The following is a 24,530-nucleotide window of genomic DNA, read 5'->3' as shown; positions in this document are numbered from 1 at the left end:
GGCAAATTCAGAATACTAAAGCAAACAAGACAATTCACTAGCAATTACTCACCTTTAGGAAAAGAATATTTACCTGTTCTGGTTTTCGGCTAATAAGAATACTTAGCACCTTGCTGAAGAAACTGGCGAGTAATGGGTTCAAAGGGGAATCGTTTAGGAGGAAGCTATACAGTTTCATTAGCAAAGATTCATCTTCTCCCAATCTATCGTTCATCTGAGAGACGTCGGAAGTGAGCAATTCACAAGCTATATTTGGGTACCTAGAAGAACAGGATACACGTGTCATCAGACAGTCACAGATCAGAATTACATACGAGTTGTAGTAGCAATTAGATTTGAAGATCTTTCCCACCCAGTAATAGGCCATGTGACCTGCTTAGGTCACAGGAAGCCTAAGACATACATGCAGGGAGGAGCTTCCTGACAGGAAAAGGAAGTTATGTCACAGAAAATGCTGAGAGAAAGATGTTATGGTTGCTGGCAGCTGCTAATGGCTGCCCTCGTGACTGTTAGAACTGAACAGGCTGACTTAGCTGTACTGTGAGTTTGTGTTTGGGGAAGACTGGCAGGGGATTGGAAAGGCTTGGAGATGATGAGGCTCCATGTTGTGAATTTCTGTATTGAATGTTTTGGGTTCCTTGCTGTTATGATGAAGTAGACTGACAGGCTGTGGGAGCTGAGCATTTGGTTGTGGGATCTGGTTCTCTGGTATCTGAATAAATGGTTTACTCCTTCTACCTTCTGTGTGGAGAGTCTCGTATTCTTTGCGATACAGAACCACACAGACATTTTGACAATTATCACCTACGTTGTTATTACTGCCTTACTGTTTCACAAGTACATGCCAAAGAACAGAACTTAGAAAGGGTTCCTCAAAATGTCTATAACCACTCAAACATCAGCTTGTTGGAGTCTGAGAAAGAGTTAAGATACAAGATTTTCCCATCTGCAGATGAAAATGGATGTTAGACTGCAACGAAGAATCTAGGTTGCCTTTTTTCAAGACTGTAAAACATACAGAGCACAGAGCTGGCCAATCACTCTGTATGAGGTGGGCTGTCTAAAGTGGGTCAGGTGGGTTAGCTCTGCCACCAAAAGGATCAAAGCCTTTGAGCCACAGGTTCAGTAACTCACCATGAAATTCAGTGGTTCTAGTTTACATGGCCAAATCAGGCTGCAGCCAAGGCCAAGACCTTCTGGTTGGCAGGCAACATCTCTCAGAAGGCCTCTGGACGTTGCAGTGGCAAGGCCAGGCCGTGGATTATGAGAAAAGGCCACAGTCCAGCCAAATCGTCACTCACACTCTATCCTAAGAATTCCTGGGGCCAGCTCCTACCATTATACAGATTGGAAAGTCAGCATCGTTTCTACCCAGAGGAAGCTTTGGAGGAGCCTTAGATCCCAAATAAACCCAAAGTCAAAGGCTTTACCCCCTTTCAAAGTAGGAAGCATCTCTTTGGCAGCTCCCAAACCTTAGTGGGTGTGTGGTGGCTATGCTCTCACATGTTCCCATCTCCTGAGGAAAGTGCAAAGTGAATGGCCACCTCCTCACAGAGTAATTGCTCACACCTGCACAAACCATGTCACCATCTAGACATCAAACCTAAAATAAACAGTGCAGACAGTGCTGTCTCTACTTTGCAGGTGAGGAAACCAAGGTTCAGAAGGACCAAGTGATGTGTTCAAACCCCCACATACGCACACACACACTCCCTGGGCCTCACACCCAAGGCCTTGTGCCCTTTCTCCTACCCACAGACTCCTTGCCTACTTGGTGAAGAACATGGCAGAGTCTACACTCGCTTCCCTCACAGTGCTGGGCATTGAGAGCATGAGTCACATTCAGCAATCAGCCAAGATGGGTCAACAAGAGGCCAGGAAGCAGATGTGCCAGGGTAGACACCTGGGTAGCCTAGAGCCCAAGAACCCCATTCTAGACCGATAAGGTAGAAACAAAGTCTCTTGGTGCTGCTCACAGTAGGGGTTGTATCAAGGCTGGGTAATTTCTCACCCACGAAACAGGCAAATCCAAAGCTGCGGTAATTTCTTTGTAAAGCAGATAGGATTTTCTCAGAGGTTCATGCTAAAATTGGGGGGGGGGGGCGGGCACAGAATCCTCCATTTGACCCCACTTCTTTGGCCAGGTCGACTGCCCACCTGGTATTGTAGAAACGGACACGCCATTACCTTGTCACTTCCCCCCAGCCCAAAGCTCCCCCTCTTTTTATAACTGTAGTACTTAGAACTTAACTCTTCTCTCTTTCACCTTTTCTCTAAGAATTTCATAGATTCTGATAGTTGCAAGGGACCTTAGACAGTACGGGAACAACTTCCTTGTTTTACAAACGAGCCCACCAAAACCCAGAAAGGGGTAAGTCGATAACCCAAGCTAACGAGGCAGTCAAAGAGCCAGGCTGTGACATCATCACCTCCAGGTTGGTGCCACCAAGCTCATGTACTGCAGTCTAATAATTCCATCAGGGTCTTACTTCCATAAACTCAGGACATTAGAAATCCTGTGAGATGGCACATCTGCCCAGCAGTGAGTTAAGACAACAGGTCTTCTGTGTATCAAGGGGACATGACTTCCCACAAAGGCTTACCTAGCACCTGGGGAACGAGGTAACCAATCACCCATGTCACCATCAAATACATGCAACTAACCCATACCCAGAAGTGCTCAGAAATCATGGACGGCTCAAGACTATGTTGGGCTATTTTTTGTTTTTGAAGAGGGAAGTGAGGGTGGTAGTTTCAATAGGGGGAGGGGAAATAGGAAGAAATAGAGAAGGAAAAAGAAAGAAGAAAATAAATGCTTATTAACTGAAATAATTTTAAGATTATATGATGTAGCTCAGACTCATCTCCCTCCAAGCAGCAATCTATCCTTAAAATTCTCCTGTAAACAATTATCCCGAACCTAAAAATTTAACCCCAACTTCACAGCCTTTAAGCCCATCCCACTGTCTAAGTAATTTAAATTTACACTAGGTTTTATGGCTTCAGTCTCATTTTTGAGTCAGGTATACATCAGGGGTTTGCCCTTCCCAATTCAAGTCACCCCCCCAAAATCTGCCAGCAAGCTAACAAAGTGTTTAAGAGGCTGCCTTCATCAAGGACACAGGGCCCCACATACACAGGAACGTTGTGCTCCATCCCTGGGGCAATGGCCCCAATGCTCAAGCCCAAGAGCTGATTTTCCTCAAGTTCTCGCTGTGACTTTGTGGCTCCCTGAATATGTCCCATTGCTCCTGGACAGAGCAGTCCTGAACATCACTGGCATCAGGTGGGACACTTTACTGTACAAAAGGCAGGACCTCAAAGTGTGAGAAGATATTTTACAAACAACAATAAAGGTTTCGTGTTTTACCGGCTTTCCGTCTATGGACGTGATCAAAGTCTTCTTAACATTTCATGGTAAATACTCAGTTGTAGAGGGATTCATGGTCATGCAATTACCTGCTTCAGTATGGCTAATCTAGTCTTCTCTTAAAGTTCCTAATGGGTTCTTACTCAATCTCTCCAGTAAGTAAAAGGCCAATCTCTTCTAACTGGTTCTAGGTCTTTAGGGCACAGGACTAGACAGGAAGGCATCCAAGCTCTGGCTTAGATTTGTGCTGTGTGGTCTTGAGCAGTCATTTAACTTCCCTCTTTCTCCCTGTAAAATGGGGAAAAGTCCTGAATAGTCTTACCATGTGGAGCACCGTGCCCTCCCAGGACACCTTAGAACTAGATTTTAGAACTCTCCAATTTCGGTTTCCTAACTCCCATGGACTTTATTTTAATCAAGAGGCTAAGTCCCACCACTGTCTCAAATTATGATTTTAAATCTTTAAAACAGGGCTAGTAAATGGCCTGCAGAACCACTCCTGGTTAGGCACACCAATATTCTTTCTACAAATAAACTCTCAAGGATAAGGTGGCTTCATCCTTCTCTTTCCACTCCAAAACAAAGATTATATTTTCTTACTTGTATCTGATTTTTTCATCCATATCTTGAGGTGGTTCTTCTATAATGAATGAGACTAAATCTTCAAGACATTCTGCTTTTAACAGAAACTCAATAAGTTTGCGATTCTGAGCTTTACATTCTTGTAAAACATCTTCCTCATCCATTAATTCCTTCAATGTTACATCTTCTCTCTCTAGAAGTGTGTCTATGTGGGATGATGAGTGAAGATCAAATTTCCAAAACATGCTGGTCTAAAGAAATGGAAAAATAGTTCACAAAATTAACTCCAAACATTAGTTTTCCCACCTTTCACACAATCAGTTCAGGTTTACGAGCAAAAATCCCAAACTGGCATTATATATAAAATAAACTTTTAATCTGAGTTAAAACAATTATGACTTTTAGTAGATAAATTTGACTTTTTTCCCTTAGACCCCTCTCTCCCCCAAAATGGAAGGTCTATATTTTTAAACTCTTTACACTTATAAAAATCTTTAAGTCCCTTGTTTAAAGACATAATTGTTTACACATAGACGATGTTTTCTTCAAGGGTGCCCTCAGCAATGGCCATTAATAACAACTATTCACTGAACTCAAGACTAGGCACAGAGGGACAGAAAAGAAACAGGACAAGGCCCCTACCCCCAAGCACTCTAACTTTGCCTAAGGGACTTTGGAGTATCATAGAATTCCTGAGAAACCATCAAGAGAGCACCATTTGTACTATTTTCAATACTGTCTCTCAGTGGATAAGAAGTCATTTCTCCTCAATTTTTGAGACAAGCCGAGCAGCAAACCTAAAAACCAAGCCACTCCCTAGCCCCAAAACGAAGTCTTTGTTGAACTAGTTCAGGGCTACAAAGATGGTGGAGAAGGTTCCGTATCTACTGCAAACACCTTCAAATCTCACTACTGTAAGAAGCCCTTATTTACCCCAAAATGAGCTCTACGAATCATCCTCACAAATGAGGAGTGGATAAAGCAGCTTGCCTTAATGCCCTGGGAATCACAATGATCAACTAAGGCCCCAAGATCTTTTAGGAGTGACAAATCATCACGCCATCAAACCATATTAAGGACAGAATCTTCCATCACTCTTTGGCAGAACAGCTGTAAGATGGCAACGATTTCCTGGAATGGGGCTTTGGTAGAAAGCAGAATCACTCCCAGCGGAAGATGTTCTCCCAGAGGCAATGGGACCACAATCTACTGGTAACTCATCAGGCCCACCTGACCCACTGCTTATCTGGTGCAATGCAAAGACAGGGACTAGAGCGCCATCCCTAAAGTCAGGAGGACCTGAGTTCAAATCCAGCTTCAGACACTTGACATACTTACTAGCTGTGTGACCTTGGGCAAGGAGCTTAACCCCAACTGCCCTGCCTTCCACCCTCCAAAAAAAAAAAAAAAAAGACATCTGACCCACAAGGAATTGGGGGAGAACAAGCCAAGGTCCCAAATTTCCAAGCCCTTAAATCAGGGCTGTCCAGCGGTGGGATTTCTGCAGCCCTCCTACAAGCATAGAAGTTTAAATAAACGCTTTAGTAAATGAAGCCGAGCTACCGCAGAGCTCCCACTAAAATGGCAAGTCAAAATACGCTGCCTATTGTTTCAATAAAAAGCTGAGGCTGGACAGCCCTGCCTTAAATAAAAGGGCCTGCAAGTCCCCATCTGTCTCCAAGGATGCTTCTTGGGATACCTGGCTGTCCTAAGCCCTGCTTGGGAGCTCACACAGTACTAAGGATCTCTGCTTGAGGGAACAGAATAAGGAAATAAGAGGGGGCACAGAGATAGAGAGAGAGAGGTTAAAGAAACGAATGCTTCTTTGAAAGAGACCAAAATAAAAATAACAGCAACCAGTCTCTGACAACATAATTCATATAAAACAAAGGCAGCCGAGGTATCCTCACTCACTCTCTCTCAAGAGCACAAATGTACGCACACACAGGCGCTGACGTGCACACACACACACACACAGAAAAGAGGCAAGAGAATAAATTCTTTCCCCAAATTCCTTTAAATCAGTAACACACTAATTACTGTTTTGTTGTTCAGGGTCATTTTTTAATGTCTTTAAATTCATAAAAGGTTAAAAACTGAAGAAACCAAGTATTGTCTTTACTATTTTATTTTGGCCTAAAAGACTTAAAAAGGGAGAGAGGCAAGAGGATCTCAAGGAGGAATCTAAGAGAACAGACACTGGCTTCCATGCCCATCCCCACCCCAAGGGAGGTGAGAGAAATGACCAAAATGTTCTGGCCACCAAGAAACTAGAAGGGCTGAAGACTTCTCTCAGATACCTTTTGTGGCTGAAACAAAGAGGACAGACTAGAACAAGTTTCTCATTTCTTCCCTGGCTGCACCACATTGGGGGGATGGGGGTGGGGGGCACACAGGACAGGACTTCTCTAGTGGTGCCTTCTCCCCAGGCAGCTCACTAGGGAGATAACATCTCCATCCCAGAAGGTCTCATCACCACCCCTTGGCCCTGGGGGTTGGAGGGTGGGGCCCACAAACTCAGCCTCCATTTAAGCTCAGACGTCCCCTCCCTTACTGGCTGCATTACTGCTAGGCCAGCCTTCTCCCCAAGGCCTCTGGCACCCCCCCCCCCAGACTGTAAGCTCCTTAAGGGGAGGCATTTTCTTTGTTTTTATTTCTAGCTGTATTCCCAGCACTGAACAAGGTGCCTGACATACACTAGGCATTTAATAAATGTTTACTGACAAGTCACGCAGGAACTCTAGCTCTCTAAGACAACAACAGAAATTTCTTCTAAATTAAAAATATTTTCCCCAAAGCTAAGACCACCCATCCTCCCCAAACTGTGAATCACATACATCAAACCATGATTTCTTGTGGCTGAATACACCAGAACTACTGCTACTGCGTCTTCAATTTTTATTGATTTTTGTGCCTAACTCAAAGCACTAAACACAAAAGCCAACTGCTGAACTAGGCTAACAGATCAAATTTGTAGGGTCCACTTATTCGGAATTTCGGCCCCCAACTTAGACTAGTCCTAGTCCTCTGAGGTCTCACCATGGTATAGAAATAACCCGGCACAGCTAGTTGATACAGTGCACAAAGCTCTGGGCCTGGAGTCAGGAAGACCTGAGTTCAAATCCAACCTCAGATACTTGGGCGTGACCCTGGGCAAGTCACTCAACCTGTTAGCCTGTTCAATGTCACCTCTCCCTCCAGAGGTTGCAGTGCCAGAATCAAACAATTGTAAAGTGCTTAGCATGGTGCCTGGCACAGTGAGTGCTAGAGAAATGTTAGCTCTTCTTTGGTAGGCACAGAGGGCAGGCCCAATGCCAGGACTGAGGGTCTTTCAGAGATTAGGAGAAGCTAGATGCCAATGAGGGGGCAGGAGGATGTGGGTTTTGGCCACAGCAACCATCACAGAAAGGTTTTATTGCCTTGGTTTTTTTTAATAACTTCATAAAACTATCCATTCTTGATGTCGAGTTACTGACAAACTTGATTTTTAAATTGACTCTGATGCTTAGAGATTAAAAAGGCACGTGTGGGCCATTTCCACACTGGGAAGCTTCAGGGTGAGTTTTCAAATGAGTTTTTTCTTTTTACAAAGCAATACTGATCTGTTCCAGAGAAGCTGGCTACAAAACACAATTTGTGAGAAAGGAATCACTTTCTCAAAGTGGGCCAAGAACTCTTAACTTTTCACAACAAAATACCAATATTCATTGACTTAGCAAGACAAAAGGTATTATCAATGAGCTCCCAGGCCTCAGTTCTATGGAGGACTCTCCACACAGACACACACACACACACACACACACAGACACACACACACACACACAAACACAGACATGCATGTGAGCACACAGACACACACACCTGAACAGACACACATGTGAACACACAGACATGCACACAAACACACATGTGAACACACAGACACACACATAAGCACCAGTGCAGAACCACACACGTACAGGCAGATAACAGGCCCACAGAAATGCATGAAGGCATGCACAGGTGCACACAACACTGGGATAACCTGGGAGTTAAAAGTTCTGTAATAACTTGTTTTCATCAAATCAAACAATAAAGCTGTCAGGAGACTTGATTCCCTGGTGTGAAGGTATTTATGATAGAAACCTGCCCATCATTAAAATGCCCGAAAATGACCAACTTTTCTATTTGTACACTAAGTGAGTGAAGACAACATTTCCAAGGCTGTGAGCTGATCACTCAACTTAAAAGAAAGATTAAATAATGAAGGAGCATACTACTGCAAACATGTCCCTGAGTTCTTTGAGAAATTCCCTCCTGGGCGAGCTGATGCTAGGGTGTCTGTCTCTGTCTCTCTCGGCCCGGGCCAGGTGCAGAGTTCAGTTTATTCCATCACTTTTCAGCAGGAGCCCAGGTCCCTTTGAATAAGGAAAAATAACGCCATCGAATGTGCTGGAGGAAGCTGTCAGAATCCTAGTGAGCACAATCACTACCGTGCTACCCAAACACGCAGCCACGGGGAGGAGCAAAGTATTTTAAAAGCAGAACTGAAAAAATGAATCCCACACCTACTCTAAGCAGAAACTGTACTTTCCACAATAAAGAGAAGATGACAACATCATTTCTAGCATTTGTGTAATATTAGAATAATTTCATCAATGACTTGCTGGAATCCTTCAAAGCCCCAATCTTGACCTTGTGGGTGTGACAACGGGAATTCTCGTCCAGGGCTCCCAGCTCACGCCAGGCTTCCGGTGGGAAGGGGACAGTGAATGAATGGAGTGGTAATGATGGTGATGCCAAACTGTGCTAAGTGCAGTACAACATCACCTCATTGGATCCTCACAACAACCCTGGGAGGTAGGTACCAGTATGAGGCCATTTTACAGGAAACCAGCAAACAGGGAGAAGTGACTTGCCCAAGGTCACACAGCTAGGAAGTGTCTAAGGCCAGACTAGACTCCAGGCCCAGGGCTCTGTGCACTATGGTGCCACCTAGTGCCTGTACAGGAAACAACCATAGGAAACAGGCACATCAGAGGAGCCCAGGGTGGGGCAGAGTGCGATGCTAAACAGAAACCCAGCGCTAGCTCCCCATACTGACCCTTAAACTCAAAGCCTCTACAGCTGTGGCCTCCGCACACTGGCTGAGCAGTCAGCAGCTATGTCCTTCCCAGTCACCCAGGACATCAAGGCTCCAGCCCCAGTGACCTTGCCCCTGCTCCATGGGAGGAACTGCTGAGTATTGAGGGTGAAATCAGAAACTCAGACTCCCAACTTCAAGGTCCAGCAATCTTTGCACTAAGCTTCTCTTCAAAATCTCAGGGAGGGTTTTTCCCAAGCTATCCCTTCAGTGAAGAAGAACTTCCACCTGAGATGGCCAGGTGCTATTTCAGCATAGCCACTTCCTCTAATGTAAGGTCCACTGAGACTGAGCAATGGGACCGCCTGCCACCCAACCAGGTCTGCCTTGGCAGAAGCCGCACCAGGGTGCCTGTGCAGACTGGCATGGTGGGCCACATCCCTCCACGGGCCCTGGACGTCTCAGTACTTCTCCCCAAGATATGCTATGTCACTGGATAATCTCCAAAGAGAAACAAAAGACAGAAGCATCCTACTCAAGAAGAATGGGGGAGTTTACTGCAGAAGTTACTAAAAAGGACAAAAGGAAGGAATCTACACACACACTGATCTGGAGGCCAGTACTCAGATGTAACTAATCCACCTGGATTCTTGAGGAAAATAGTAAACAGCATACTGCCTTTGGGAGGAGGATTCAGGAGCACCAGAGGGCAGAGACAGAGATGGAAAGCAGTTCCTGCAGGGGGCCCCAGCTGCAGGACGGGAGAACTGTCACCATCACCTCCCTGGTCCAATGTCTTAAAGCAGGCACCTTCTTTGCCAGTCTCCACAAAGGAAGCAAAGAGAGCTGATTCCAGGGATTACTTTGCCCCCAAAGCCTCAGACTGAAGAGGCCAAACACCACCAGAGTCTATTCTAACAGCTTTTCCTACACAGATCCCAGGAAACACACCTGAAGCACCACAGTGTGAAGACCCTCCAAAGCCAAGCAGTCTCTGAGGGCGAGAATAACCTGACAGCAGCTACAGGGGTCTCTACAGTTCTACCTGTCTATGTGAGAAGGGGAAAATGAGCCACCGAAGATTTGGGGCCTGCCACAGACAAAGGACTACCATCGAGGGGTGATCGGCCTCACCCAACACGGCAAACCCAAGAACAGTTTTCGTGGCTTGTTCTTAGCTGCTCCTCTGGAGGTGATTACAATTCGTTCTGCCAATGAGGAATCTGAGCCTCATTGTGAGGCCCCAGCCTAGGGTCCAAGACAGCCCAAACGCAGGTCTCAGTTCCCCTTCTGGCCATTCTTTCTGCCTCATCAGATAACTGTGCAGACAGTGACAGAAAGCACTATCCACCCAAGCCTTCAAAGTCCATGATGACAAATGAGGAGTTGAGAGGAGAAGGAGCAGTCAGGTGAGTGTCTGGAGCCTGACTTGCCCCTCCCTAGCTGTGTGCCCTAGGGCCAGGCACTTCCCCTTGGTCAGCCTCAGCTTCGACAACTGTACAGTGGGGATCTTAACAGCACCACCTCCCAGCTCTGTTGGGAGAAGTAAATGGGCTACCATATGTAAAGAGCTCTATAAATGTTAGCTCTGGTTGCTATAGTTATCATGAACAGGTCTGGACAGGGTTAAGGTCACACCATCAGACCAAATCCCAAACTAACCCTAACAATCTTTGAAGGCTGGGAATAATTTCAATAAGGGGAAAGGAGGGAAGAGGAGAGAGATGATGCCATCAACATGGTATGGTTCTGAAACACAAGAGGCCAACCAACCCAACAACTACAGCACATCTGGTGTTCTGAGCTACACAGGCCCTGCCTTCATAGAGTTTACCATCCAGCAACAGAAAAGACAAAGGCAGGTAACCAAAGGACACCATGATGCAGGACAGAAACAGGAGGAAACACTATCGAGTACAGCCCCAACTAGGTTAAAGGGAATTGGGACACAATGAACCAAATAAAGAATGCCGCCGAAGCCAGATGGGCACCCACAGGGAGCCTGCTGTGTGACACTGGGGGCTGCTGCCAGGCCAGGTCTGAAAGGAAAAGCTGGCCACCCTGGGCACAGAGAGCAAGGTAGGCCCACAGCACCAGCTCCTGTTTCTCCAGGGTTCTTTCCACACCACGAAGGAGGCAAAGGGTGAGCTGCCCAGGGACAGGAGAGAAGACAGAGCTGGACTACGCACGGACTCAGGAGTCCCCAGGAAAGAGGAAACACCTACGACACTTCTGAGCACAGGGAGGCCACGATCACATCTCCCAAGAAAGCAGCCCAGTTTGGCAGGAGTACAGAAGATGTCTGGCAGGGCAGAGGGTGGGCACAACAGCTGGCATTACCCAAATACTCTCCTATTTGACAGTCCGAAGACCTGTCTGAGAATGGGAACCCTGGTGGAGGCAGGGGGAGTAGCAATGCCCCACCCCTCCCTTCATTTCAGCAGTAAGGAGGACAGGACTGAACACATGCTTGCAGAGAGAGTAATGCCTGGCTTCCGGCGCGGGGGGGGGGGGGGGGGGGGGGGGGGTGCCATCAAAGGCCAAGAGGGAAAAGGCATCCAGGACAAGGAGCTGTTGGACGGTTTCCAAACTACTGAGAAAGCGACCATTAGATTTGGTGCCATCGGCTTGAGCAGGGGGAGGCAGATGACGCAGGCCAAGGAGTGCTGGAAGGTGAGCATCGTGAGACGGCGGCTTTCTGGGAGTTTGTTGGTCAAGGGGAGAAGATCCGTAAGACAACGTAAGCTTGGCGGGGACAGGAGGCTGCAGTGAAGAGTCTTTTGCAGCCCAGGAGAGACCTAGGTAAGTCTGTAAGACTCAGAGGGAAGGGGGGGGAGACCATTCATGGGCCAAGTGTCCAGAGAAGGAAGACCAGCAGGGAGGAGGAGGATGCTGAGGGGCCAGGGGCTGAACGACAAGCAGGAAGGTTTGAGGTGAACGTCCCTGCTGAAAAAGAAGGGGGCTTGAAGAAGGAAGCTACGTGGAATGGCTACGTGGGGAAAAATAAACTTATAAGGTCAGGGCAAAACAGAGATGAAATAACCAACATACAGTGAACTAAGCAGGCATAGAGGGGAGGGGCAGCCCAGGGCTGGTGTCTGGGTGAGAGCTAACAGGATCAGGAGGAGGGGCATTAAAAACAGGGTCTGCAACAGCATTTTTACAGATGAACTGGGTGGCCACGAGGTCAAGATGGGGACCCAGGATGATGCCAGAACGGGGAGGCGTTGAGCTAAGGCAGGAATGGGAAGGACAAAGGACAGGCCGAGGCAGCAGACCACACACAGGAGCATGTCTTCTTGGCTGGTGGGCTGTCTGGTCCCTCCCGGGTGAGTGAAGGAGGGAGGAAGAGATGAAAAGATGGCTGAGTTTAAAGTCATGGAGGCAGCAGCTGGAGGAGGGCCATCTCTGGGATGAGCTGAAGAGGCCATGTATGAGGAGGAGGGCAGGAGTGGGGACAAAGAGGGGCAAGACCTGGAGGCAGGTAGATGCCTGTAATGGAGGTGATGCAGACAGAAGACGCTCCCTCCAAGGAGGAGAGCATTCTCAGTAGGAACTGCAAAGGAGGAAGAACAAGCCTGGTCAGGGACAAGAGAAGAAACACAAAGCATCAGAGAACAGTTAAAGAAGACAGCACTTTCCAACAGAGGAAAGGGCCTCATAGCACCAGATGCTGAAAAGGTCTAAAAGGAGAGGAGTTTAAGGGAACCACATGAAGGGAAGGGCAGCAAGGGACTGAATCAGAGCAACACTGAGAACAAGAGCCAAGGGTCACAGGAAGAAAGAAGAGGGGGCATCCTGGGGCCCAGCCTCAGGGCCCAGCTCCCAAGAAGGCCCTTCTTAGGACTGGGGGGGAGGGCAGGAGGCAGGGAGAAACCACAGGTGCTCAAGGCCATGAGGCCAGCACATGAAGACAGCTCTTATCTCCCCATCTCAAGGGCCTTCAAAGTCCCTGGGATTTCCAAAGGATTGCCTCAGTCTCCTTCGATGATGGATCTCCTGTGCATCTCCTCTCTCGCCACCAACATTAGAATGGGACAATCGTAAGACAGAAGAGAAAGCAGAACTATGCAGCCTCTAAAAAAAGAGAATGACCTCCAGGCCACACATAACCCACATAGACGATGGGGATGATGGAAACCTAAGAGAGATAAACCAGGGAGAATCAACGAGCACCAAGCTCCCTCCTGCCTGCCTACACAGGCCTCCGCCCCAGGAGCAGATGCAACGGGGGAAAGAGCAGTGGGCAGGAGACAAGCTGCAGCACCAGAGACCGGCCAGTGAGGACCCAAAGGAGGTGGCAAACTCTAGGATGGTGAGCCTGCTCTGATCTAAGACAATTGTCTAGAACATGTCCTCAATGAGGATGTGGGGGCTATCTAGCAAAGGAAACATGAGGTGATGACCAAGAGTCAGCACGGCTTCTAGGGAAAAAGTCACACAAGACTCATCTCAATAGGTTTGGGTTTGGGGGGTCTTGTTGGGACAATTACTAGACTGACGGCTGAGGAAATATCAGACATGGAGAGTCTGCCTCAATGGAGGCAAAGTACCCAGAGTGCCACAGGTGTGGACAAAACGGAGAGCTGGGGGCTGTGTAACAGCTGCAGAACTGGGGGGATCTGGGCCTGGCTGCATGCATGGCCTGACCCCAAAGAGCTTGACTTCAACTCACAAAGTCACAAGTGCAGCGAGCCCCAGGGATCTATGCTCAGTCCTGTGCTCTTTAACATTTCTGGCAACGACTCAGAGGGCAGGATCCAAACAAAGGCCCACTCTGACAGGCCAGAACAGGGGCTTCAAATCAAGTACAAAGCAACTGGAAGAGAAAGTCAAGGCTTCCACTGGGGTGTAAAAAAAAAAAGTCAGAAGCATCAATAAACATTATACTGTCATTAAGCAACTGCACTAAGGGTCTGTCCTAAGTGAAAACCTCCCAAATCGCCTTCCTTCCCAAGTGTGAGGTGGCCCTTCAGCAGGCAGAGACGGGACCCGAAGGGGCACAACAAGCCAACCTAGGAGAGGCGGCCAGGCCTAGGACAGGGCCATGACTGACAGATGGATACATGGGACAGAGGAGGGGGAGACCAAACAGGAGGCAACAGGCCTCAATCACAGTAGTACCCAGAGGCCTGCGCAGGATCCAGAGAGGAGAGAAAGCAGTCATGAAAAACTCTAAGTCTCGGGACTCAGGTGACCAGAAGCTAAACATTATTTGGGGTTGGGGAGAAGGGGGAAAACATATGATTTTGCAGAAAGGGCAATTGGTTTCTAACCCTCCTTAGCAGAATGACACTGTAACATGCCAAGTAAGGCAGGAAGTTTTTCTCTAGTCTTCTATGGAAACAGACACACCTAACATGGTCACTTGAACACTGCAAAGAAAAAAAAAATCACCCAAACAAGGTCAAACAAACCAAACACGCAAAGTACAACAATAATTAACTGAATGCCAGTACAACTTGAGTTCAGAAAAGTAGAACTTAGGACTCTGGTACAGTCTTGCAGACCAGGAACTAACCAGCTGAATCTCTCCAGCAGCTGAACAAGGCAGGTTCTCCCAGGGCTGTCCTATATCCCAGAGGCCAATTACCTGGCACAAGTGGTTCTGGTTCTCGACATGAATACTGAAAGGGGCTCTGGAGGACAGAGTAAACCCAGCTGAGAGCAGAATTCCTCATCATTTCCTGTGCACTACAGCAGCCAATGAGATCATGGGGACCTCAGGACTTCTTATCCTACCCCCCCCCACCCCGCCCACCCCCCAGATGGGGAGACAGTAAAGGAACTGAGAATAGAAAAGGCCTTACCTTTCAAACCAAAGCTTAAAAATTAAAAGAAAAATGTTCTTCTTTGTGGCTCCTTGCCCATTACAGGGTATCCTGGGAACAGCAATCTTCCACTTCACTGCATTAGCAGATTAGCAGGGGTGAAGACACAGGGCTCAACTGTAAGAAAAAAAGGGAAAATTCTAATATGGCCAGTTGTTTTGTCTTAGGATCATTGCTAGAAAGCAAATTCCTGGAGCAGGAATAGAAAGAAACATTACACCTTATCAAGCCGTATCTGAGCAGCCAATTTCAGCTGAATAGATTTTATGTTGCTAAATGTGCCAATGGTGAAAGAAAGGCACAGAGGCTCTTTTGCCCAAACAAAAATCTAGAAACAAGCTACAGATAAGTTAAGGTTGATACAGAAAAACAGTCACTAAGACGTAAAGTAAAAAATAAATCAATTAACAGCCAGCATCTGTATACCCAAAGACATCGAGGAGTTTCTGGCTATATTCCAACATATGCTCTCACTGAAAAATCTGCAAAGCACACACTAAAAAACTGAACCAATACCTTGCTTCTAATTGCTCCAAAAAGGTTCTTGGTGCATAAAATAGCATGGAATAGCTATACAATTTAAAACTTTCACAGAACTGAGAGAAAAATATTAAGGTGATAAAAGGGATGTTGCCCAGTCCTGTCCACCTCTCTGTGACCCCATTTAGGGTTTTTGTGGCAAAGACATTGGACTGGTTTGCTATTTCCTTCTCCAGCTCATTTTACAGATGAGGAAACTGAGGCAAACAGGGTAAAGTAACTTGCCCAGGACCACACAGAGAGCAAGTGTTTGAGGCTGAATTTGAACTTGGTTCTTCCTGACTCCAGGCCACATGCTCTATCCAGTTTGGTGCTACCTAGCTGCCCCAATAAAAGCAATAGCCAAATGCAAAGTTAAATAAATCCAAACAGTAAAAACATTGATTAAGGGTCTACCATGTGCCAAGCACTGTGCTAAGTTATGGGGACACAAAGAAAAGCAAAAGACAGCCCCTACCTTCGAGGCACTCAAGCTAATGAGGAAAACATCATGCAAACAGCTGTGTCTGCAGAGACTATATAGAGGCCAGACTGGAGATGAGAGAGGGGAGGGACTGGTGTGGAAGGGGGCTAGAAAAGGCTTCCTGGAGGGGGGACGGTTTGAGCTGGGGCTTAAAGAATGCCAGGGAGGCAGGAGGTGGAGATGAGAAAGAAAGAACGAAAATTTCAAGCCTAGGGGAATGCAGCCACCCAGAATGCCTAGAGCTGAGAGGGACAGCCAAGGAAGTCAGGGTCCTTGTCCTTGTCCAGTGTCAGGGAGGAGGCGGCTATTTTAGGGCTCTGAATGCCAAGCCGTGCCTTTTGGATTTGCTCCTGAAGGTGACGGAGACAGGAGAGGTTTCTGAGTCAGGGAGTGAACCGGCTGGACCTGGCTTTACGAGAATCACTCCGAGGGCTGAATGGAGGATGGACCAGAATGTGGAGAGAGCAGAAGACAGTGGAGGCCAGCAGACCCCTGGCCCCAGCCTCCCAGCAGCCACTGCAACAGTCTAGGTGTAAGGTGATGAAGGGAGAAAAACACGTGTATTCAAGAGGTGCTGAAGAGGGTGGAATAGATTGGACAGGAGGGGTGAGAGTGAGTGAGGGGTCAGGGATGACCCTGAGGAACTAGGGGGATGGTGGTGCCTTCCACCATAAGCAGGGGAGAGTTTGGGGGAAAGGTCATGAGTTCAGTTTTGGCCAGGTGGGGTTTAAGATGTCTACTAGACATGTCGAAATGGCCAATAGGGAGTTGGAGATGAGAGTCTGAAGGTCAAGAAAGGGCTTAAGGCTGGATAAGTCATTTTGAGACTCCTCAACCTAGAGACAGTAACAGCTAAGTGGCATCACAGTGGATAGAGCACCCAGCCTAATGTCAGAAGACTCATCTTCCTGAGTTCAAAATCCAGCTTCAGACACTGAGTAAGTCACTTCACTGTCTGCCTCAGTTTTCTCATCTGTAAAATGAGCTGGAGAAGGAAATGGCAAACCAGTCTGGTATCTCTCTGACAAGAAAATCCCAAATGGGGTCACCAAGCGTGGGACATGACTGAAAAGGACTGAATAACAACAGAGGAAGAACAGACCCAGCAGAGAGGCCTGTGGGATGCCCATGGTCAGTAAACATGACCTGGATGAAAAAGACCTTCTAGGCCACAGGTACCCTGAGAAGCCGTCTTAAGGATTGTTACAAGTAAATAATATTTGCAGAAGCTGCTTTTGGCATTTTTATAAGCAAACAGTATAAATCCTAAAATCCTAAAGAGCTGAGCTATGTTAATGAGAAACAAGCTAAGACGACACAGTTGGCCCTCAATAAATGTTTCTATAAAAGAAAAGCCTCTCCAACAGCAGAGCCGCTTCCCACCATCTTGCTCCTTCTTGACCTCATCCCCCCAAATCACCTTAAGGTACAGAGGCAAAGTGATGAAAAGGGCCTGAAGTCAGGAAGGCCTGTACTCCAATCCAGCCTCAGACGATTCTTAGCTCTGTGACTCTGGCCAAGTGACAACCTCGCCTGTCTCCCATGGTGGCCATGAGGATCAGATGAGGTAAGTGCTGCACAGGACCTGGCACACAGCAAGCGTTTAATAAGTGCTTGGCTTCTTTCCTTTCCTTCGTCTGTCTCTCTCCTACCTTCCTTTCTTCCTTCTTCCCTCCCTCCTCCCTTCTTTCTTTCCGTTCTCTTCAACTCTGAGAAAAGGAAAAGGAAGACCAGAGAGGTGGGTGAGTTTCCCAAGGTTCCACAGCAAGTGTTGTAGGCAGGATTCGTACGCAGGTGTTTTTACTTTAGGCGCGGTATGCCCTATCCACCTGTCCTGCACCCTCTCTCACTCACTCACTCACGGTTTCCTTCAGTACCCGATAATGGGGTTCATTTCCACCATCAAGGCCAAGTGGATGTTCTATTATCTTCTCAGTAACCTGAGATCTAATGGCCAATTCTGAGCCCAAGGATGAGAGGGGAGGACACACCTTCCTTCTCCCTCCCTGGCAGAGGCAGGGGCCGATGGCTGGCAAACACCATGGGCACCACAGGGGTTAGTTTCATGGAACTGAGTTTTTCCTTTATTTTCTTATTTTGTGTTGAAAAAGGAAGAATGCCTTCAGAAGTGAAGATTTTTCTTAAAGAACAACAGCGACAAAGACAGAGCTGCTCGCTAAGTTGCCAGGTTGGCCTCTCTAAACATGGCCTCTTTACCTGGCTTCAGAATTTCTTTATTACTAGCATCTGAGCTCACCTTCCCCTGAACCGTTGGGATCTAAAGGGTTGCTTCCACCACTCACCTAAGCTTCCCTACCACAATTCTGAACCAAGTGGTGGCCACGCCAAGGCCCAGCCCAGCCTTGTGATTCCTTCCATATCCACCCCAGCAGCAATTCCTCCGGGCCCAGAACAGAGCTCTTCATCACCTCCTCTCCATGTGGAGAGTACTGGGATCAGGGCAGTGAGAGAGGCCGGCACGGACGTCCAGATCTTCCAAATCTCGGTCACATGGCACTGGAGCGCCAGGCAACACGGAGCAGTTTCTTCTACAAAACTGCCTTGACCTTCTGCCTCCACTGATCCCCCCAATCCTCCCAAAGACGTATTTAACATGACAGGGCCAAAAGGGGGGGATGGGGGTGGAATACACACTTATACAGTGCCCACACTGTGCTAAGAGCTCGACAAATATTATCTATTTGAGCCTCACAACAATCCTGATAGGCGGGTGCTGTTATGACCCCCCCATGTCACTGTTGAGGTAAACAGAGCAAGTAACCTGCCTAGGGTCACACAGGCAGTGAGTGTCTCAACTCCAATTTGAACTCAGGTCTTCCTGACTCCAAACCCAGTACTCTGGGCACTCAGGTACCACCTAGACACCTCAATAAAAACTAAACTCTTCACCTTTCCCCTTAAACCCTACCCTTTTCCAAATTTCCCCACTTCTGCCCAGAGCCAGGTTCAGCATTCCAACTCCCTGTACTCCCTCACATCATATGGCCAAACTCCTGCTAAATCCTGTCTCCACTCACACCATGACCACCTTCTCACCCCCGTCAATGCCACCAGCCTCGTCTTTCTCCAGACCAGTCCATCCTACCTTCTGCTACCTCAGCAATTTTCCTTAGGCACAGATCTGTCCATATGACTCCCCAACCCAACCAACTCCAATGGCTTTCTCTCAGCCTCTTCTGTTTTGCTTTTAAAACCCAGAGTAGAGCACCGGCCCTGGAGTCAGGAGGACCTGAGTTCAAATCCGACCTCAGACACTTGACACGTGTACTAGCTGTGTGACCTTGGGGCAAGTAGCTTAACCCCAATTGCCCTGCACCCCCCCCCAAAACCCTAAACAAGCTGGCCTCAGCACACCTCTCCAACCTCACTGGGTATCACTCCCCTCATCCCTTACTTCCTGATCCAATCCAACTGGACCTATCTCTGTTCCTCACAAACCACACCCCATCTCCCATCACCTCCGTGCACACCATCCTCCAAGACTGGAAAGATATCCAGCCTTACCCCCAATTCACAAAGGTCCCTCTTTCTTTAAGAAACAGCTACAGCATCTTCTGCACGAAGCCAACCCCCCAGCAGCTGGCATCCTTCTTCCCAAACTGCCTTGCATTCACAATCATGTATACATGTCTATTGATTCCTTTCAGGCTATTGCTCCTTTTTCCATGAAAGCCCACTGAGAAGAGGCACCGTTTCCTTCTTTGTACTCGAACCCTGAGCGCCCAGGACAGTACCTGGCACATGGCAGGTACTTAATAAGTCATGGACTGACTGACTAGAGCACTGGGGTGGAGGCGCCTGAGGCCACAGGCTCCATCACTGGTTCCTTTTGTCCATCCTGGATCTCGAGGACCTCTGGGTCCCTCCGTTACTCTTTCTTCTTGCTCAGTGGCTGCACACCGGCAGCTTCATAGGATTTCAGGGAAATCACTTTGGAGAGGTCAGTCATTTGGAGGAATGCTCAGAAAGCAATTCTTAAACCTCCAAGCCCTGTACAGGGCACCCCAAAAGTCTCAAGGCAGCTCTAAGGTAGTAAAGGACTCGTGCTGTCCTGAGTCTGCGGAGCCAACAAACCCTGGAGGCTGGACGGCTGCTCCCTGAGGGAGACCTCCCAAGGACTAGACTAGGGAGAACCCCCCCAGAAAGAAGTGACTGCAGTCACTGTCACTGTGAAGAACAAACAGGAGAGTGAGCGGGCCGGACACCCGGTTGGGGAAATCTCTTAGGGACATTCCAAACTCTGTGCTTTAAGGAAAATTGCAGTGTCCAGGGGCTATCTGAAAGTCTATTCCTAGTTCCTGTCTTAGGGGAAGGTGAAGAGGTTCCCTTTTCACTGTGATCTGACATTTCCACAGGCTTGGAAGGTCGCCAAGAATCTGACATACACAATCTTACTGATCCTCCCAACAACCCTGTGAGCTATAGCACACCCAGCCACAATTACAGGTTCATTCCTCGACCCTGAGACTTCTGGAAGCCCTCAGGCCATTCTGCTCCCCAAGCCCAGCCAAGACAAAGAAAGCACACTCAGGAGTCTCTTTTCCAGCCACTCCCCAAGGTGACTAAGTAACCAGAGGCCCCGAACAGATACCCAAAGTAGATCCCAATCTAGATACAAAGTCAAACATGAGGAAGAGAGTGGGCTAGAGTATATTGGGGAAATGACACAGGATCTTCCAAAGATCCTACGATGCCTGGTTGACAAAGCAGATCATTTAAAATCAATCTTCCAGAATAATATTAAGGCAGATTCAAAAGAAAAGTTTTGTCCAACACAGTATGAAAAGGTCAAAGGAACACACTGACTAGATTAATGGAAGTAAATCAAGTCCACAACTCCTTATGGCAGGGTTTTCTCAAGTGGTAGCTTAGGGGGCATGCACAGAAGGTATCAGAGAAAGGGAGAGGTCATGGGGTATGGTGAATAGGGGGCCAACCTCAGGCCAGAAGCCTGGCTAACATCGCATCTTGGACATCTACTGGCTGTAGATAACCCAAACCTCAGCCCTAAACCTAGCAAATCCCTTGAAAGCCTCTGTGCCCCTGGCAACTCCTTAACACCCTGTGGCATTGTTCAATCAAAGATTTTCCCCAACCATACACATTTCCATCAAAGCACTCCCCTTAACCCAAGGAAATCGGAGGTTCAATCAAACTGAGGTACAACATAATCTCAGAAGATTCAACACTGCAGTCAACACAAAGGGCAAGAGAAAAACAGGTTGTAATTACATATACTACGGCTTATTGTTAACAATGTCAACACAAGTAGGGGAACAAGCTCTCATCAAGACATACAGAGATGACTGGAGAAGAGGCTGGTAAGCAAGTCTGTTGGCAAGAGACAGGGAGGCTAGACAGAGAGAGCCACAAAATACCCAAGACCCAGAGAGAGTCTTCAGGACCTTGGGGAGTTCCTCTACTAAACAGGAGGAGAAAGAATGGACAGGAGGTGACTTATGCTGGTGGCAGGAACATTAACCCTGCGAGAGATCACAGAACCACTGAGTATTTTAATATGGGAGTGTCTCTCCTAATGGCAGGAAAAAAAAAAGCAGAGAAAAGGGGGATGATACAGAGATATCTGCAAGCATGATCGAGGGAGTTTATGTCACCAAGGTTTGGTCCTGGAATAAGTATTGGATTTGGACTCAAGACTTGGGCTGGAATTCCTACCCTGTGACTTAAAATCTGCTACCTTTGGAAAAGTGACTTTACCAGTGTGGACTCAGTTTCCTCATCTCTAAAATGAGGGGGTGACCTCTCCCTTGAGTTAATAAGTCTAAGAGCTTATGATGTGCTCAGTGAGGTAAGAGGTGACATTATCTCTTAGGAAGGTCAATATAATTACTGATTTGAGAAGACAGAAAGAGGTTTCAAAAGGTCCATGTGGGGAACGACTCAGAGAGAAAAGGAATAAAATGACATTTGCCCAATGGCAGCAAAGCTCAGCTGAAGGTGTGCGTCATAAATTCCTATGTCTATCCCCTCATAAGTTACCACCTTCATTCGAGCCCTCAAGGTAAAAAGGTAGAAACTAGTTGGATTTGGGGACTTTATCCACTAACACTAGTGGTCGCGAAGCAGGAAACAGAAATCAAGTGGCGCCAATTGGTGGGGGTATGCCTCATCAGTATCAAGAGGAAGTGAATTCCGATTCTGACTTGGCTGCCCCTCGCTGCCTAGGCAACCTGATCCTTACTGTAAAATGAGCAAGTTGTAGGAGATGCTCCAAAGGCCTCTCATTGCACGTTTGGAAGAGCTGAAGGACTTCAGAGGTGGTCACCGTCTCCTCCCCAACAAGCCCTCTGTCTAAACAGAGACAGGTCAGATCCCAACCTGTGGTGTCCAGACAAGAGAATGGAGGCTCCCCAAACTCAGGGGCTGGCCGCGCTTCTCCCCTGAGGGTCCACAGGAAGTTAATGAAACCCAGGCCAGCACTGGTGCTGTTTCTCCAAAACCACTCAACTAGACATGAGTTAAGTGTCAGCCTCTGACAAATTAAGAGCTTTCTGAACCTGGGCTGGGCACCTAATCTAATCCTCAATTTCCTGAGCAGGAAACTGAGACTAGTACATAAAACACCTGCAAACCTTAAAGAACTTAGAATCCGGGGCTGAGAAAGTTCAGCTTTGACCCTAATTATTCAAAGTCCCTTCAAGTTAGAACAGAGCTAAACCTTCTGTCTTCTAGGGAAAGCCTCAGCAAGACTGATCGAAGGCAAGCTGCCTGACCAGGCTCTCTGCAAATCCAGGCATTTCCCAACAGTCACTAACCCTTTTAGCGAAGTGACAGACTGATTATTAAGGAAATTTCAGCAAAAGCTGTGGCAAAAAAGTTAGAAAACTAGAGTAAAAACTCCAAAAGTCTGCTACTGCTCAAAACGCAAAATACCCAACATTAATCCATATAGCCCCTTGAGAGAATGATGATGGCCATACCTCAGGCCAAAACAGAGGCACCTAACTAGACGACATCACTGTCTGGCTATGCAACTTCATGGCCACCCAAAGCAGCAGCCAGGCAAGATGACAATCCCACCTAAGCTACCTGTTCCAAACCCAACCAAGCCACTGACTGGGAAATCACCATCTAGAAATGCTGGGAGATCTGCTCTTTCGCTAGAATTTCAGTGGACTGTGTTGGGCGACAATGAATACAGACAAACTACAACACTCTCTTTACCAGACAGACGTAGCAAAGCAGCAGAAACAAGGTTTAATGTGTCAGATGCTTGAAATTCCAAAACTCTTAAGGACAAAAATCCACCAACAGCAGCAACGTCCAAACAGCAAAGTAACACGGAGGCCACAATGTAGAGGAAAGACAAAGGAAGTTCAGAAGCACTCGGACCACCATTAACTGAAGACTTAGTGAAAACTACAGGACCAAGTGTCTTTCAGCAGATGGATTTTCTTACTATTATCAAAACAGAAATAATCAAAAATAGCAAGACTTCTGCAGCCCCTGAGCTAACGCAAACGAGCAAGGGTAGCCCAAGGGAATGACTTTCCCCCAGTTTTCAACAAAACATTCTCTAGGTAGGCTTTCCATTGTGGTCCAGTCTCTAATCCATTCCACCACTCTTGCCCCTTGCACTTTACAATTTCGAGGGATAAAGGCCCCGGCCCTGCCTTACAGAGGTCCAGGGGACACAAAATTGTCTGGCTAAGCAAAAAGCGTACGCTTGGGCAATTCACATATTCTGTCCTGGCTTTATATAAAGAATGAAGCTAAATTAAATTATCTCTATGATCCCTGGCAGCGCTTTATGAATCAAACCTAATACCTTAACAAACAAGTCAAGAGCCCAGCATACAAGGCCCTCTGCCAGGCACTGGGGGCTACAAAAGATAGTGAGGAAGTGATGATCTTAATAACAACAGCAGCAGTAGTAGTACTAAGGATAGCTAGTGTATGTAGTGCTTACTACGCTAAGCACTTTGCACTTATCTCATGTGGTCCTCACCCCAACCTCGGAAAGTAGGTGCTGTCACATCATCACATCATCACCGCCATCACCACCGCCGCCGCCGCCATCACCGCCATCATCACCACCACCACCACCACCACCATCATCATCACCACCGCCATCATCATCACCACCGCCATCATCATCACCACCGCCATCATCATCACCACCGCCATCATCATCATCACCACCGCCATCATCATCACCACCGCCATCATCATCACCACCGCCATCATCATCATCACCGCCATCATCATCATCACCGCCATCATCACCACCCCCACCGCCACCATCACCACCGCCGCCGCCGCCATCACCGCCATCATCACCACCATCACCATCATCACCACCATCATCACCATCATCACCATCATCACCACCACCACCGCCATCATCATCAAAATGCAAACAGTCCATCCCCCATCACAGACTTTCCTTCCATTCTACTGACAACAGATGACATGGACAAGTCTAAGTAAATGCAAAGTAGATTAAAAGCAATAGAAATAATTTCAAAAGGGAAAGAGTGCTAATGCTGGGGAGGGGGAGGGGGAGGGGAGGGGAGGGGAAGGGGAGGGGGAGGGGGAGGGGAGGGGGAGGGCAGGCAATGGAGTCTCGTGTTGGAACTTGGCTGAAGGGATCAAGAGGCGTCAATCAGGAAGAAGCTCGGGTGGGGGGGTTACTCACGC

At 47.6% G+C, this 24,530-nt stretch overlaps 1 protein-coding gene across 4 annotated transcripts in view; it reads right to left on the bottom strand.

The window, feature by feature from the left end:
• Positions 1–24,530, bottom strand: part of PPP6R3 (protein phosphatase 6 regulatory subunit 3) — a 103,944-nt gene that overhangs the window by 56,653 nt on the left and 22,761 nt on the right. For all 4 annotated transcript variants that reach the window (XM_036762652.1, XM_036762651.1, XM_036762650.1 and 1 more), the window contains 3 exons: positions 14,825–14,962; positions 3,971–4,203; positions 74–260 (listed from right to left, as the gene is read on the bottom strand). In XM_036762652.1, the coding sequence (XP_036618547.1) occupies positions 74–260; positions 3,971–4,197 (414 nt within the window). In that variant the 5' untranslated portion in view covers positions 4,198–4,203; positions 14,825–14,962. The remainder of the gene's footprint in view (positions 1–73; positions 261–3,970; positions 4,204–14,824; positions 14,963–24,530) is intronic.

This window comes from Trichosurus vulpecula, chromosome 6, assembly GCF_011100635.1.
Source record: "Trichosurus vulpecula isolate mTriVul1 chromosome 6, mTriVul1.pri, whole genome shotgun sequence".
NCBI classification, from domain to species: Eukaryota; Metazoa; Chordata; class Mammalia; order Diprotodontia; family Phalangeridae; genus Trichosurus; species Trichosurus vulpecula.
The sequence above is the reverse complement of the archived record's forward strand: the minus strand, read 5'-3'. Positions and strand labels throughout refer to the sequence as shown.